The sequence below is a fragment of the Ylistrum balloti genome, unplaced genomic scaffold, assembly GCF_031769215.1.
Source record: "Ylistrum balloti isolate Yb309-2 unplaced genomic scaffold, AGI_CSIRO_Ybal_v1 Utg370800, whole genome shotgun sequence".
In the NCBI taxonomy this organism is placed as follows: domain Eukaryota; kingdom Metazoa; phylum Mollusca; class Bivalvia; order Pectinida; family Pectinidae; genus Ylistrum; species Ylistrum balloti.
This window is the reverse complement of record NW_026782466.1, coordinates 1475837-1493992: the sequence shown is the minus strand read 5'-3', so window position 1 is coordinate 1493992 and position 18156 is coordinate 1475837. Positions and strand designations below refer to the sequence as shown.

General features: G+C 35.2%; 2 protein-coding genes across 2 annotated transcripts; one reads left to right on the top strand and one right to left on the bottom strand.

Annotated features, from left to right (window-relative positions):
• Positions 1-2212: 2212 nt before the first annotated feature.
• On the top strand, positions 2213-13763 carry LOC132558596 (uncharacterized). The gene is made up of 8 exons (XM_060223184.1): positions 2213-2273; positions 4307-4327; positions 4776-6034; positions 6962-7067; positions 9155-9205; positions 10086-10277; positions 10667-11880; positions 12996-13763. Exons 1-8 carry the CDS (start codon positions 2213-2215, stop codon positions 13761-13763), a joined length of 3672 nt encoding a protein of 1223 aa, XP_060079167.1.
• Positions 13764-14356: 593 nt separating this feature from the next.
• LOC132558595 (uncharacterized) lies at positions 14357-17381 on the bottom strand. Its single transcript, XM_060223183.1, has 5 exons — positions 17312-17381; positions 16578-16825; positions 15715-15844; positions 15053-15265; positions 14357-14436 (listed from the first exon to the last, which is right to left on the bottom strand). Exons 1-5 carry the CDS (start codon positions 17379-17381, stop codon positions 14357-14359), a joined length of 741 nt encoding a protein of 246 aa, XP_060079166.1.
• Between the last annotated feature and the right edge of the window lie 775 nt (positions 17382-18156).

The window sequence follows — 18156 nt, the reverse complement described above, 5'->3', positions numbered from 1 at the left end:
GAGTTTGTAAAATTTCCCAATTCTTGAAGATGACACGAACTCAATTTCAAACCACAGTCAAAATATCGTGTAATGGGTACATGGACACCAATGTATGGACATGCGCTACATTTAATCACCGTGAACTAGCCAAAGTCGAGACAACCGCAGTCTATTATTGAGCTATTTGTTTTGAATTTCAAGAGAGAATATAATTATAAACATATGGTCACGTGGATTAATGGAATATAGTGCCAACTAAAATTTGATATATATATATACTTAGTTTAGTTCATGTTTTTTTTTAACATTTTCAGAAAATTTAATTGAAGTTTACCACTAATTTTAGCCCCAACAAAACCACCACACTGTGAATGGAGATTCTTGTAAAGCCGCATCTGATATGACGTGATTAAATCCCATTCAGAATTGATAGTCAAACTGTATTTACAATTCATTCACACGAAATAAAATGACTACATTTGCTTAAATTCTGCTCTTTGAATAACGAATGCATACAAAAACTGAAAATGTACCAACATTTTTCTTCGTTTAAAACGTGGATATTGTTCGGATACTGACTTTTCCGGACTAATGGATTGATAACGCTGCCTATTCCGACATGGCTACCTTTAATAAAGATATAAAGTATCTCGTGTAGCTGTCGTTTCTAATTTTGTCATAAATTGAGGTTGTGGTTATGTGTTCTCTAGCGTTTGACCAGTTAATTATGACCTCCAGTCGTGTTCCAGAAGTTAATGCTCCACAGGGAGATGTGGAGAAGCAGAACCATTACATATCAATTTATCACGAGAGAGAGTGTGTATACTCATAAACAGTACAGCGGTTGTATAGATCCATACAGGGTTATCGTCTACATAAACTATTTTTCAATAACTAAGATCATCCTGAAATAAACAATTAATGCTGAACAGTTTTCTCAATCAAAGGGAGATAATTCTCTCTCTTACATTTTATTCTTAGAACTTTGATGTGAAAACAAAGGCAAGCTGTCTGCCTTTATACAGTTAGGTATGTTAGGTAATCAAAAAAATTGGTTTATTACATCTGATCTTCGGTTTCTGGAGACGTGACATTGACTAATGACTTATCAGTAACTGAATCATTCGGTAATCAGGGAAGGAAGTCAAGCGTTATTCACTTCTTTATATTAGATCAAGAAAATACATCCGAGTCATTTCAGACATACGTCTATTGTATTATGAAAGTAAACGACTTTCCGCTTCATTAAACATCATATTAACCGTGCAATAAAAACAGAACTTGAAACAGCTTATTGTGCTGCTTACCCTCTTGGTGGCAATAACTTCGATGTCATTGTCAAAATTTAATGCTGCTTTCGATTAGCTCATGGAACTTACTTATTCTTGTCTTTTGTTTCGATATAATTACCTCACTCTATTTTTGTGGGTAGTTGCACATTTTTTTTCTTTTTAAATATTTCTTTCAATTCTTTATATAATCACTATTATACGTTACAGGTACGGTGTGATGGTTTTGATGTCAAAACATTTTCTTCCCTTTTTTTTTTTTTTTTTTACTGTGGTTTAAATATTTATCAAGAGAAAAATGCATTCACTTTTACCAAAATGATTTCAATTTCACCTACCTCCTTTTTTCTTCCTCTGTCTTTTCATTCAATTCTATGGCAACATGATTATAGTGAGAACTCAACTAAAGCCAAAAACTCTATTGCGTTAGATTTACCAAACACGCTGCTTTCGGTTGTAAATAAGACAACTTCCTTTAGATGACGTGATATTAAATCGCTTGAGGATAATGGTATTGAATGTTATGTATGAACAGTTGAGTTATAATTAGAAAATAACTCCTTACCTATCTTCTTTACTATTACACAAAATATCCGAGTACAGGATGAGAAGGGTGTGGTTGTTTAACGTTAAAGGACATTGAAGTTGATATCAAAGCATCAATAATTTTACGTATACTAAAACACATGGGCATGGTCTAAGATTCGAACTTGGAGTGAAAATGTTTCTCAATTTGATCTTGATTTATAAATCGGACGTAACGGGTGATTGCCCATTGAAATGAGATCCAGACCGACGATAGCCTGGCCATCCTTCTGAGGTTTCAGCGGTAACAACACTGGTAAATAATTAATTTCGTCAGCCATTATCACAGATAGATGACGCGGTACGGTACTGATGAAGCAGTCGACACTTTGGCGTGAGACAGGTTTAAGTGCATCATGGCTGATCTATGGTTACTCATCCTTTGTACCGTGGCCATAATGCCAAGCCAAGGGTCAGGTGAGTTATAATGCATATTGCAATACCACATATTTATTCTGTAGGTGCAAGAAATCTGATAAATTCTAAGAGCTCCAAACGCAAATCATATTTTTTTTTGAATCACTGTAAACACCAGATGTGAAAATGTGAATAAATTCATAAAGATGAATTCTTATTAAAATGTTTCGGTTAAACAACGCTCATGAATGTGATGATACCTAGGTTATCAAAAGCTTGCATTGTTGAGTTATCGCTTCATCGTGTTAAACAGATAATGCCACATACATTTTTCGCAAGAAAGCAAACAAAACTGTTATTAATCTATATCATAGGATGAGTACACGAAACGATATTACTTTAAAAAAATGTAACCATATTTTTAAAAATTTAATTTCCACCTATTTCACTACAGTTTACATATTTCTTACCTATAGGTACATGTAATAGTCAACCTTGACCCCGGATAAATATAATGTTAACTAATTAATGACACAATTATTATCACGCTAAGATAATACTTCGTATTTAGGTGATTAAAACCTTATCTTTATTTCATAAACTTTCTTCAAGGCAAATAAGTATCTAGCTTGAATCATAACTCTTAGAATTGTTTGGATGATAACTTCTCAACATAAGAAGGTAGCATTATATACTCAATAGAAAAACGAACGCACAATTAAATTATGCAATTATAAACCTATGATATTTTGGAGAATTTGTACCAATTATTTCATATCAATGTGAAGGAGAAAATTTACTCTTTACTTTAGAAGAAACGTCTGTGTGATGTCACTTGTGCCGTCAGTAGTTACTCAAAGTGTGATACCCGCGAAAAACAAAATGACACTTAAGTGGCTGGTGTTGGTATTTCTTGCACGAATCCCTACACGGATTCTCCTACGTATAGGATTCATGAGAAATTTGATTCAGCTGAAGGGAATGTTGTTCCATTCTTCTGTTAATGCTGTGATCAACTGGGCGTTAGTAGGGGGTTGACATTTCCTAATACGCCTGTACAGTTCATCCCACAGATGTTCAATGGGAGAAATGTCGGGGCTATATGGGGGCAATTCCAGAGACTGAACGTTATTTGCCGTGAGAAAACCACGACAGACTCTGGCAACTTGCGGTCGAGCATTGTCTTGATGGGAAATTATTTTATGACGTCTGGAAGTGAAAGGACATGTGGTTTGAGGATCTCGTCTTTGTATCCAACGGCACTGAGGTTTTGATCAAAGACCATTAAGCGGGATTTTTACTTCATGGGAGATGCCTCCCAAAACTATTACAGAAGCTCTACCGAATATTTCGCATGCGTCGGCAAAAACGCTCACCGCGTCTGCTATATGCCATTTTCTTCCTAATGAGCGATACAGACAGAATCTAGACTCGTCGGTGAACATCACACGCCTCCACCGATGAATCCCAAATCTATTTGGGCCATATCTGCGCAAACAGTCAAGACGCACTTGCCGCCTCCGTGGTGTCATATAGGGGCCAAACTTAAGGTGGGCGCGCAATGATTCTCTCGGCACGCAAGCGGCTCCTGGTAGCTTGAGTACTGATGGGCCTGCCATGAGCACCTAAAATATGCGACGTAGTCTCTACAGCAGTCTTGAATGTGTTGCGCAAGTGTGCCAATCTAATCGCCCTGTCTTGTCATGCGGTCGAAACACTCGAACGACCGCCCTCGGGACGATCGGAAACTAACCTAGTAGCATGGAAACGTGTATAGAGACGGTTAATTGTACACGGTGAAACGCCAAACTGACGTGCGACAGCATTTTGGATATGACCATCCATCAACATCGCAATTGCTATACTCCTCTGAACTTGCGTTAAGCGTGGCATCTCGGTCAATGGCGAAATTAAATTGCTTACGTTGAAAATTATTTATAAAATTAATGTGACAGAACTTATAGTATCTGTTAAAATTATGCGTTTTAATGGAATGGCTTGATCACGACGCGTGATTTGGACTAAAGAATCTCACAAAGTCATACAATGACATCGTCACACTTGACTGGTTTTAGGATAAATTGTGGAGAAAGGAGATCATTCCTTATGTATAGGTTATCTCGTGCATTTCTTTTTTCTGTTTAGTATATTAGTGACAATGCTTGTTATCAATATGACAAACATTTTCTTACGTGTTTCCAAACATATCATCAGGATCTGTTAATGAATACTTCAAATGGGCATTTGATTTTACTAATGTTAACCTGTCATTTTCATGTCTAAAATATATTTCTAAATTATATGATGTATAAAAATTACGAAATTTCTTTTATTATATGCCTGCTGCACCTCTCCGTCTTGATTTTGACGTTTCTTTTGACCACTTTGAATTTTCCTTAGTCGCCTTCTAGGTTTCAAAATATTAGCATCACTGACAGCTGTATGATACAGTTAAATTCATTGTTTGGCTCTACACTTATGTGTCTTTTGTACAATCTTCAATGTTTGTTCCTAAAAACGTTTGTAAACATTATAATTATGGTTAAGGCCTTATTTTCACAGGTGCGCCTGACAATTCTGGCACCGAGTTCATTTTAGGATTCACCGAAATGATAGAAGATTCAAGTGATGTTTTGCTTTACATAACGACTGTGAAAACTTCTACCATCAATGTCCAGGTCACGGCACCAATATACGGAGCTGCAGTAATAAGCGAGACTGCTTTTACAATATCCTCTGGCGAAACCAAAAGAATAACAATATCACAAAATATACGAATGAGAGGAACCCAGACTGATGTGAAAGGCGTCCTGATCACTGCAGATGATGAAATTTCTGTTTGGGGTTTCGATTCTGCGGGTGGATCAAGTGATTTCTTCCTTGCTCTACCAACTGATGTACTTGGTACGAATTATTTCGTGTTAACAGATGAGTCGTCTCAAAGCCAGGTAATGTTGGTAGGCGTATCTACTCCAACCATTGTAACCATTACCTTAGGTATGGCTATAGGAGGCAGTACTGTCACGTACGAAGAAACACCTTACGGTGCTGGTGAAACTTTCAGATTAAAATTACAACGATTTGATACATTTCATTTTATCAGCCAAGGCGATCTCAGTGGCACGAAAATCATTGCAGATAAAAATATCTCTGTTTTCAATGGAAATAAGCAGATTGTTAGTGGCTCTAATCAATATCTTGGTCATACCATAGAACAAGTATCTGCTGTCAAATCTTGGGGGCAAATTTTTGTAGTATCTCCTATTCCGGAACAAGTTGACACCAATTTCTTAAAATTCGTTGCCAGTAGAGACAACACAACAGTTCACAAAACATGTAATGACGCTCCGGCAGATACGTTTCATTTAACACGAGTAGGTGAAACACATAGCTTTGGTATACCCTATTCTGAAATCTGTACAATCGAGGCAGACAAACCCATTCTTGTGGCTCAGATTTGTCAAAGCTCACAGAATAGGTTGTCTATGGTGCTTATTCCTCCGGTTGAACAGTTCGGCCCTGATTTTACTTTCACCAACCCGAACCCCATTGATGGCCCATTCGAAAGCATGTTAAAGATAATTGTTGATGATAAGGAAAAAAGTGGATTAAGAATAGACGGGGATGTGATTCCGTTTCCGATTGTAATTGGAGCTGTTAGTGCGACGGACTATGTGATATGTCACATCAGCGTTTCAGACGGAGCGCATACCGTACGACACATCTCCCCTATCGTTACTTTCGGTGGCTTCATATACGGTATGGCACCCAATCAGCTTTATGCAACAGGTGCCGGTTTTCGGGTTTCTCCAATCAACACGGTGAGTATAGTCATTAATAAAACAATCAATATAATTGAACCATTTAGAAAACACAAATGCATAATCCTGTTGGTTAAATTAATTGATTTCTGCCAATGCATTAATCAGTTTCACACTCCAGGTTATTGCATTTTTCACTTAATATCTGCATTTAATCTAGTGGACATCTATTTTTCATACATTTTGCTATTTTTCCTTGATTTCGCGCTGTTGCAATAATGATGTTCATCTTGTATCCAATCTTGTAAGATTCTTAATACAAACACTTCGTGAATTGAATTTAGTGTGTTCTGATGGTACCTTACTTTTAACATTTGTATGAATTTTACCTGCATAGCGATATACTAAATAAATTTTTACATCATAATTTATACCGAGAAATTAAATTTCAGCGCTATTTGTATTGTATCTTTATGTAGGATAAATCACTAGAATGTCATCTTCGAAATTCGTCAAGTTATGAACACAGGTTTCTTGATGTATTTATCATGTTTTAGCGGGCAGAATACCACGGTTGTAACGACCTTATGAATATGAAAAATAAATAAATAACAATAATAATCCCAATCTTAACATCATTATATACCCTAACAAAAAAAAAATGTTTTTAAAGGTTTAACATGAGCATGATGTCAGTGAAAGAACTTTTTCCACGGGAAATTGCCAAAGATCTTGACATGGTGTTAGCAAAAATGAATTACGTTTGACAACATTTGATTTCATTTGATGTTTTAAAACTGATATTTCACGACATTGAAATGTTAAAATATGAAATATTATTGAGAAGTTAAATCGTAAACTCGAATGTCAGGAAAGCATTTTCAAGTATGTGTAGACATGTATAATATCTCTACATACATGTATTTCTATTGTATACTCTATGGTATTGTTTTTCATTGCATAAGTAAAACTACGTTTTATATCCAGGAATGCAAGAACACTAGTATTAGAGCTGGAGATGGTCTAGATAACGATTGTGATGGTCTTATCGACGAGGAACTCTGTGTTGAAACCACCACTAGAATGGCATTCGGTAAGGTCGCTACAAACAAAATAAATAAATACAACTCGATCACTGATATTAAATACGCGATATTAATTCAGATTTCAGGTGGAGGAAGATGTTGTGGGTCTCGTGCTCTTTCTCTAATTATGTCAGTTTATTCATCAAGGCTATCGAATACATACAGATCTAACGGATAGTGGTACATGTGTATTATACAATTAAAATGTACTTATATATATATTTAATTTTACATTACACTCATTTCAATGCTGTTACATATAAACCAGCTCGGTCATGACAAAAGGTTGGTGTTGCACATAAATGAACAAATAATATTTATAATCATCTTAATTGTACCTTGTCTTGTACCATGAAAACAACAAACGTATTCCATAAGGCTATGGAATAAATCATGTATTTGTGGTGGAGAATATCTAACAAGATAAACGTTTGTCCTCACAGTAAGTCTATGTTAATGATTGAAAACACACATTAGAACCGAATGTGTTCTTTAGCCCTCACGGTTTTTTTTGTACATCTTCCTTGTTCTTTCTTTTCTTATTAATTCAAACTTCAACTTAATTCGTATTTAAGGTGTTGCAGTCTTTCGGATGATATGAAGTTGAAGTAGTTTTGTTTGTTTTAAATGAATCTATCGTGTCGTGAACAGCCAAGGTCAATATGAGACAGGTTTGTCGCCTATCATCCACTACAATTATAGTAGAGTGTCTTGCCCGAGGAAACGACTGCGATAAGGCAGAACGGTCCGAAATTAAAGTCAAAATGTTAAGTCATATAAATGCATCGCATCGATATAAGTGGAACCGATCATGTCAATCGCGAGTTAGCATTCCTTTTACATAAATCTCGAGAAGAAAAGGAAGAAATGTCAGTTTTATCCTGTTGATAAGGAAAAAATGCAGAAGTTTGGGGCCTGGAAACTATAATGCATTGAACAAAAGTAACCTATATCTACAGATATTCTGAAGTATCATGATATATCTATATTTAATGGATGTAAATAGAGTGGGTTTAGAATCCTTCTGTATAATTAATGAGATTACTGGACTTTCCATCATCATGACTCCCCTGTGTGTATCATTAAGGCACATTGTATATCAATATCACATAGGTCTACACTCAAATGGGGTTAAATGCAATGTAATACTTTATGTGACGCTTTAGCAATGTTTAAAATTATTGTTGCATTTGGTCAAGACATATTTATTTTTGTATCTATGAAAAATTTGCTTCGCTGACGACCATTTTGAACTCTACATGACCCGGACATTAATGAGCCATCTGATAATATGGAGCAATGACATCAACCATTATTGATATGTTTGAAAACCCACAGGACGGTCACTCGGAAAACTTTCTCCTGACGCTTAACCTTAGAATATATATCATATGGTTATAATCATGGAAGTGTTCCTTAACAATTAAACCTACTTCTAGAAGATTTTTAAGCTTTACATTAAACTTATAAGTAATAAAACCCTAAGCTATGTTGGAGATGTTAATAATATATTCGGTAGCTAATTCTAAACGGACACGGTGCATAAACACACTTGACAATAAGTTTGGGAGCATCAATATAATGATTTTAATCAAAGCTGATTTTACCTTTCGTAAAATCAAACGTTGTCGAACTCCTATCAGTGACTCCTTTGGTGTTTGGTGCCGTATGCCAACAAGAAATTCAACCCCCATCTAACGGTATCCCGGATTAAACAAGGATGCTTCTTACTCTTGAAAAACTAGTTTGCTTTGCTATTTAAAACAGCATTTGCACATGTATCACTGGTAAACCACACACGTGGTTATGATGTTTGAAACTTGTCATTCGCTGAAAGATGGCAAGCTTCTGGAATGGTTCTTTGTGGTATGACATAGAGGCAAGTAGCAGCACTGTTTAATGTCAGGCGATTTGTTATTATCCTAATGCAGCGAGTGAACTAAAACCGTTCATGTTGACAATGTCAAACCACACAGAGTCTGTCTCATGAAAATCTTTTTTCAAATTTCGGTTTTAGTTTTCTTGATATTTCGATAAGATAAACGAAAAAAAAATTAAATCGCAAAATAGAAATTGAAATACTGGTATTTTACAGATGATGACGGCGACGGTTTATATAATGAAGACTGTGCTAAACTTGCGGCAGGTAAGTGGAATCTCGCGGCAGGTTAGTGGAATCTCGCGGCAGGTTAGTGGAATCTCGCGGTAGGTTAGTGGAATCTCGCGGCAGGTAAGTGGAATCTCGCGGTAGGTTAGTGGAATCTCGCGGCAGGTAAGTGGAATCTCGTGGCAGGTTAGTGGAACCTCGCGGCAGGTAAGTGGAATCTCGCGGCATGTTAGTGGAAATAGAAAAAAACTAGAACGTCATTACGTGAACAATTGAGTATACTTAAGTAGGTAGCACGTGCTTAGTGTCTTGAGGTATTGTTTATCCAAACGTCCCCGACTTATATGTTAATTATGAAACATGTAGCAGTAGATAGTCAAAAGAAAAGAACAATAAATGGCAATACTGAATTCCCATGACATTTCAAATTGGTATTTTGATTCACAAATATCCTTCAACGGAACAAACTGAGACAATTTTCCAACAAGCTCTACGATAAGCATAATAATTTCGATTTCTCTATTGTGAATTTTCCCATTCAGGGTAGCAACAGCCCTGAATCTCCTACCTATGGTATTATCATTAGATATTAAGGGTTTGCTCCCAATATTACGACCTGCAACTTGCCGCCAACCGACATAGAATTCGTGTTAGTGAATATTACTGGAAACTTTTACTGTCGTAATATTGATCTTGATTTTGTGAATATGTATGAATGAGCAACTAAGTCATGCTAAGACAGATATAAACTTAAAGGCAGAGGATTTAGCCGCACAAAAAAGAATTGTTATGGATAACATGAAGAATTAATCAGAAAAAAATAGGGAAGTTATATCAAATGGATCATCATATACATATCATGGATTTAATCTATTTCTAATTACCCTTAAAGAAAATAAGTTTATCCTTATTTTGTCAGTGGACGGTAACTGGAGTAGCTGGGGTAATTACACCGACTGTTCAGAGACGTGTGGTCGATATGGTATTCCAAGCAACGGAACCCAAACACGCACACGTACCTGTTCGGAACCAGCTCCATCAAACGACGGAAGACCATGTAAAGGATCAAATACAGACTATCGCAGATGTAATTCTACTGTTATCTGTCCCGGTGGGTATCCAAAATTATGCGATATGTACATTGTAATATTTGTTTGTTTACTCATTTGTTCTTGGTAAATCTAACATGGTGAATACCCTGTATTTTATCTTATATCAGTCCAGGTGACTATTCAGTGTTTTTTATATAGAATTTTTGTGCGGCATCTTTTTGAAGTATTGAGAATACAATACTGACAACCCAATAGAATGTTCGAGTGACCAGAGTGTTCTTACACCTTTTTATTTGCATTTATCATTTATAATGGTAGTAAATTGGAATTTTGGTCGATTGTTATTACATTCAAATTTCATTATCTTTCTTGCGTGAATTTATATGACAATAGATTATATTTGTGATTTGCTGGGAAAGTATTTTGATATTGTGATTTTGAATTTCAGAAAGTTTCAACTATACCATCGCCTTTATGGAGAATGCAAATGACGCCTACCACTTTGTAGCTGTTGCTAACATTGATAGTCATGTTGCAAATATCACTGTTGTTTCAAAGTCTGGAATTGTAAAAATGTCTGCGTTAAATGCTTCAGATACACTTGGTATAGAATTTGGTGCGGACTTCACAGTGAGAAATTCAGATCTGAGTTCACGTGCCATTCGAATACTGTCAGATCAAAACGTCCTAGTTCAAGGTTTTAACAGAAAAGATGAGACCCCCTACATGGCGGGGTTTGTCGCAAGAGAAGATACTTCACTCGGCAACGTGTATTATGCATTAACATTCAATGATCAAATCGGAATGTCAACACACCCTCAGATTCTTATAGTGGCATTGACTTCCGGAACCGATGTGAATGTGCTGATAAATGTGAAAAATGGTTTAGCTGATGGTGTCGAAATAGAAAACGTTTTCTATGGAAATGAAAAGAATTTTAACATCACAATGAACAGTTTTGAAACGTTACAAATTCAAAGTGAACACGGCGATTTTACTGGAATGAGAATTCAATCAGATAAACCGGTAAGCGTCTTCAGTGGAAATAAGTTTTTCTCAACTGGTTCAATGGATAGCCACTTGGTGGAACAGCTGCCACCAGTTAATACCTGGGGTACAAAGTTTGTATCGGTCGCTCCAACGTATGCGGCATACTTTTGTAAAATAGTCGCACACCAAGCAGGCACTCTTGTCACTTATGCGTGTTCTAATAATCCTGTGAAGCAATCAGTATCACTGGACATTGAAGGGTCATATTCTACCTTAGAATTTCAGAACGAAACTTGCACATTCGTTTCGAATAACCCTGTCATGATAGCATTGTTTACACCAAGCACTGATGCAAGTCCGTGGCTGATTATACTGCAGCCACTGGCAGTTATTAACGGCAACCTCGTGTTTTACGTACCAGAATATGCAGATGGAGCAGAATTTGTATTTGCGACACAAAGTCATGATTATGGGCATGTAACTGTTGAATGTGGCAATGGGGATGATGTGGATGAGTTGACGGCAGATGGTATGACTTCCGGTCATAAATCAGTGGGAGGTGGCGTTCATATCATCAGGACCAATGGCAATTCTGTCCTACTGACTGGTTACATTCATGGATGGAAAGGCACTTCTACGTTCAGTTACCCATTGCTTGTTAACAGTAGTTTGGTATGTTATTTTTGACAATCTTTGGTTAATTTCCGTTGTCAAGAATGGGCTTTTCGATTAGCTACCTTCATATTGCTACCATAAATTATCCATTTGTTGCTAAATCCGGCTTCAGTTTCAAAAATAATCTTTGACTAAAGAATATACAAGAGGCACCGAGTGAGTAGCAATAAACGGGTATATTTATCTTTAAATCCATAGGAAAGCATTGCAAATTACAGATATCCGGAACATCCAGAATGCTTTCCAAAAGGTATTCATACTAAGCTTAATATATATATATGCATAACCTCTAAATGTTTATCATATTAATTGTTAAGCTATCCTTTAGTATCTTTTTACTCTTACAGTGTCATATTCTAATGAAAGATTTTTTTTACAGATAATTTATATAACAACCTATACAAATGGTGCTTTGTTATCGCATCAATTGTTGTAATATATCCAATGAAATATTTCTAAATATGTACATTGTACTCTATTGGAATATAAGATATATAAGGTCCACCGGGTTATGTGAAATACAGCAATACAGATTCTTCATTTGACAAGAATATACATCACATGTCAATAAAGAATAGTCGTGTTCCTTTCCTGTTAGTCTTGTCTTGTAGCTTCACGCTAAGCTGATATTCTGTTGGTATAGCATTTCGCAAATTTAGTCAGTAAAAAAAGGAAAATTAATCTAGGGTGTCTGTGGTATCTTTGGTCGATATAATGATTTGTACATGTACTATGAAGGTTTTTGGGAAGTAACAGAATTCACCAAGGGGAATTGTTTTTGTATGCATCTTAATTTGAATTAATTCCTGCACATATGAATCTGTTAAAAACATGTCATATTTTTATTTCACTAGCTACCACAACCAAAACCAAGATACAATTAGAATGAAAACAAGACTCTACTTCTTGCTCCTACTTCCCTAAGATGTCAACAAAACAGTATAGCGCTTCTACCTGTTTTTTTCAGTTCTGAAATGAAAATATTATTGATAACATCTTCTTACCGTAGTGCTCTGTATTGAAAGTTAGAAATATTCATTAAAAATGGTACCATTTAAGAAATATTTACAGAAATTACCATCAGATTGATTTTTAATATTTTCCTTTCATAGGCTGAAGGAAACGATGCTTTTGTACGAAACTGTGGCAACGGATCTCCGACGAGAGAGAGCGAAACCGTTTCAGTAGCGCCATCTGTCACATCCACTGGGTATTTGAGTACGCCTTACAACCATACAGCTTTGGCAGAAACAAACATATTGACTAACACTGTACTCTCCACTGCATCCTTATATGAATCCATCCAATCTACATTAACATCGATTGATGATTCACGATCTAGTCTATCAATATCCCAAACTGTCTTGTTAACAGCCACCATGACGGAAACCACACAGTCTTCTTCTACAGTGCCGATTAACATCACACCGACAGCGACAGTCACGGCCAGCGAACAAGAACAGTTATGGCCGGACGAAATATTAACAACACCTCTAACGGATGTAACCCTTCCCACAGTCGCATTGACGTTAACAACCCAATGTACAGCTACATTGACGGCGTCAACACAATCTCCTGAAGTAACGATGTCATCCCAGTGTGGCTGTGGTAATTACAGTGCCTCTAATTATACAACTGAAGAGCTTCAGGCCATCATAACAAAGCTGCGGTCAGAACTTCTAATCCTGAAAAATACCACAAGTAGTTATATCCGAACCAAGACTTCAGCTAAGGACAGCCGACCATCCGCTGAGGCTGTGGGCTGTGTTGGCTGCACGATTCTAGTGTTGGTGGGAGTTGGAATTTTGGTGGCGGACGCTAGCAGTCTAATAGAAATGATCAAAACCTTAAAAAGGAACATTTTCCAGAGGATTCCATAAAAGATAGCAAGGACGGAAAGCGTATTTATTAGAAGAAGAATAAAGCTGCTCTGATATACCAAACAACAGTGCATGATTGAGTAGTTCCGTCAAGTTCCACAAACACTGGCGATGTGGTTATCAGGAGGTTTTGATAAATACAGTAAAACCTCTCGTGTGTGCCTATCTCAGCTATGTTACCATAGCCATATCATTTTTTTACGTTTTATAACGATGCAGTAGCCGCCTCAATATGGCTAATTTGTCACTTAAATTTTGTGCTAAGCTTGGGTGTTTTTTAGTGTTTTTGTTTTGTTTTGTTTTTTGTTTTTTGTTTTTTTTTGTTTTACTTAATAAAACTGATTTTAAAAGCGAATTTTTCTTAGTCATACTATACAAAGACATATATCTTGCAAGGCTGTTTTAAACTTTAAATATAAGCTTTATCTGATCATTGATGATAAAAAAACCTTTAGGAAATTTATCTCCGATTCAATGAAGAATCTTGTTTCTAAAGTAGAAATAATATATGTAAAAGCAAAAATTTCAAAGGGTATCAATATGTTCATTTCTCTACATAACATTTAAGTTTTCTGATTGGTTTTTCATAGATTCTATTGCGATGCTGGAAACTTGGGATCTGCATAGGGCGACTCCGAATACGTCGGCAGAGCCATAGGTGTTGAATATATACCTGAAAACCAAAATAATTAAGTTCTAATATGTTACTTTGTTCCATCAAAACTTCTAAAAATATGAAGCAATAAACATTTTGCTTCACTTTTCAAAAGTGAAAATAACTATATCGTTTAAATATCTTGTACATTAGCGTCTTTGCCTTATCTTCTTTGATATATTTAATGCATTGTTACTCATTCAATATATCTATATAAATTTCATTACATTTGTGTTATGTAACTAACTTTGACATCAGCTTTAGATTAGGAAATGACATTACACACAGGTTGCATTGTGACGTAACAATGGTGACCATAGATACAAAACTGAAATTGCTTTGAAAAATTTCTACAATATTGTATTTAATTTTTGACGGTGAAATATATTTCTTACCATCACTTCAGCCCTAATCCTGCTTCGCTCTAGTAAAAAGTATTATGTCATACTTCTGAAATATCTATGTTATAATAAGGAAAACCATTCAATATCCCCTGTTTCCCGAATAATTAATTATGTGATAAAAAGGGTTTTCAACTCGTTTCCACTTAAAAGGTGATTTATCTTTTGATTTTTTTATCTTAGCTCGCCTTTAAAATTTCTTGAACTCGTTTATACGTGTCAAAGTTCCTTACCGTGAACAGGTTGACCGTATGGTTGCGGAGGTGGAGCAGATGCCATTACGGTTGGTCTTTGCGGTAAAGTTGTGGGTGGCCGCATGACCACATCTTCGCTACTTTGTTGTTTCTTCCTACGAAACACCAGAAGCAGGATCACACACACAATTGCTAAGCAGGAAACAGCACCCATTCCTAAACCGACATACAATAATGTATTGTTTTCTTCATCTGTAAAACAAACACCGGAAATTATCAAGACAGACATTTCAATAAATGCAACACAATTACTGTAAGAACAAATAAAGGCATATCTATTTATGTTGATGTCGTGAGAATTTGTTTTGTTGAACGGGTCTCAACATATTTCGGAGCCCAGACATTTATTATTATTTTTTATAGCTTTAGCCTCTCAATTATTTTCTTTTTGCAATAGGAGGAAATGTTATACATTTATCACATAACTACACTGTCATCAGTGTAATAACATCCTTTTCCTATAGTGCATTATGACCATGGGTTATAAAACCTTGACAGAGCTTGGACTGATGGAGGACCGAATTGTTATAGTAGTGACTTTATATGCATGGTGATGTCATATCAAAGATTCATAAAGTGCAGTTTTATTACTTCTCATGAATGAGCACATACGGAAGGTTTAGCCTATTTATTGTACCTACACGTCAACTTTGCAGTAATTTCCAGCATCAATGAAGAGGTAGGGGACGAGCCTGCTTCGAATTGGATTTCGAAATAGTTGTTTTCGCCAGCACAGAATTTTGGAGGTAATCCGCCATTGCACCTGTATTCCTTAATAATGGCAGAATAAATGTATTTAGTTAACCAGAACTAATATAAGAGATCAAAAATGTTTAGCCCGACAGAAAAACTTCTGTACTCAATCATAAATTAAAAAAAGAAATATAAAATGAAATGATTATAAAATTATAAATCTAAGCTATAGAAAGCGATGTTAAACAGGTAACATAATACTACTTTTAATTACATAATATCTATTGGCATTTATTTTATTTATTGTTGTGGAAATATTCTTTATATCTCTTAATGTATAAATAAGTTCAATGACAAAGTCGATCATAATATTATCAATTATATTGTACGGATATTATTCAAAACTGTTTTCACAAAAATATTAATTAATAAATAAATATAAATAGAACATATTAGTAATCATTTATTGCTTTTTTAATCGGAAGCGTGGTTTTCCCGGTATACTGTTAAAAAGATTTCGGGAACCAGTTTCATCAGCTTTAACATTACATCATAGTCGGTACTGCAGTCTGACGGAAATGTCACTATAAAGACCATGATCATGCCTCCATCACAGCAGCTTTTTTTTCTTTCATCATGTGAATGTTCTGATTAAATACTTTAAAAGTTTATTTGAAATGAAATGAATCATGCTTAAAATTTAAATTTAACTATCAAATTGCATAATCTAGAAGGATATATCACTTCCGTTAAACATCTGGTACCATGTCTAATATTTATCAGAAATGTGAAGCAAGTGTCAAATGATTACCTTCGTTGGTTCAATCTTGAATCCATTGAAGTATTTCATTGAGAAATCACACCTGTTAATAGCATACGTCTTCGCTTCAACACAGATTTCATATCTGTTTAAAACATGGGAGTCACTGCTACCGATAAAGGACATTTTACAAAAAGATGGAAGTTTAAGCCCGTCCCACTTAACTTGAATCATTTTGTGCTCATCCAGTTCGTAGATTTTGTAGTTGCAAGTTCTGTTGTCCAAGAGTAAGTTATCAACTGAAAATAAATGAAGACATATAACACTTCATAGAAATTGCTTCAAATATGTCAAATAAAGGCATGTTAACACGAGTTTAATTCTTACTCATATTCATATAAAAATTTTTTTAAAAATTAGTCGAAAATCCATAAAAAAAGTAGGTGGATAACAAGACCATGTGTTCCAGAAAAGTAAGCTTACTGACCATGCAATACTGTATTGTATATGTCAGTAATTGATAATTCTACACAATTGTGATTGCTATCTTATGGTAGATTAACTTAATAACCGAACTTCAAAATAAACAACAGTTAAACATTTATATATAAGTCACAACACACTGAAACATAATGCAGAAAATGCTTATTACGATGCTTAGATATTCAGATATACATTCAATATATTATATCCACAATATGATAGGAAGAGATATACTGTTACAACATAACATCTAAAATCTTTGAGTAGTAGTTTAAATGCTTGTTATATTATTGTCTACTTACTATAGGATCCTGAGATTTCATGGGCTGCTACATAAAGTAACAGAATGAATGACATTAGTCTAGGTACCATGTTGAAAAGCTAGGTGTTTCTGAAACAAATATATCTATCGTTACACCGTTGTCCCCTATTGTTTCATTTCTATTGTTGATCTGATACCTCGAAGATACATTTTATATCCAACCTTATGGTGAAGGTTATATATCAACAGAAAAGAAAGTCTGTCATTATTTTGTTCTTTCTGTAAATTATAGCAAATGCTATGGACTGTTAGGATTGTTTGAAAGACCCTAAGCGAATAGTACTGTTCGATGCAGATTTATCATTATATACTGTATATGACAAAGCATTTATTTCCTTTATTTTTCCCGGATTCGATACGAGGTTAATGTTCACATGGTATATCAAGATTATAACAAGGACGAATTTGACGTCAATATGGCCAAAAAAGCACTTTCAAGACTATGTTATTTTGTGCTAGTGAAAGTTATTGTTGTTATATATTATAGTTAGATTCGTAATTTTGATATATAACTCTAAATATTTATTGAAAGGTATTATTTACCTGTTTATCTCTTTCACAATCCTTTGAAATTGTTAGTGTTGAAGTGTTAGAACCTGTTGATGGACAAATCTGCCGTGACCTGCATGTACGTTTATTAATTTGAATAATGATAAGTAATAAATCCCTAAATAAGATGCCCTTTTAAGTTATTTGAATACAAAAAATCATTGACCAATAGAATTATTACATCTCCCCGTCTGTGTTTTGACGTTTATTTGACTAATTGTATTTTCCTCAGGATTCAACAATACAGTCCCTTTGCATCATTGAGGAATCCTAGAA

Excerpts from the sequence above, each read along its gene's own strand:
- LOC132558596 (XM_060223184.1), top strand. The coding sequence starts at position 2,213 with ATGGCTGATCTATGGTTACTCATCCTTTGTACCGTGGCCATAATGCCA. Across the intron at positions 4,328-4,775 it reads AGATCATTCCTTATGTATAG|GTGCGCCTGACAATTCTGGC; the intron begins GTTATCTCGTGC and ends TTATTTTCACAG. Across the intron at positions 6,035-6,961 it reads GGGTTTCTCCAATCAACACG|GAATGCAAGAACACTAGTAT; the intron begins GTGAGTATAGTC and ends TTTTATATCCAG.
- LOC132558595 (XM_060223183.1), bottom strand. The coding sequence starts at position 17,381 with ATGGTACCTAGACTAATGTCATTCATTCTGTTACTTTATGTAGCAGCC. Across the intron at positions 15,266-15,714 it reads AATTACTGCAAAGTTGACGT|ATGAAGAAAACAATACATTA; the intron begins GTAGGTACAATA and ends TTTGTTTTACAG. Across the intron at positions 14,437-15,052 it reads ATACGGTCAACCTGTTCACG|GTATATATTCAACACCTATG; the intron begins GTAAGGAACTTT and ends TTTGGTTTTCAG.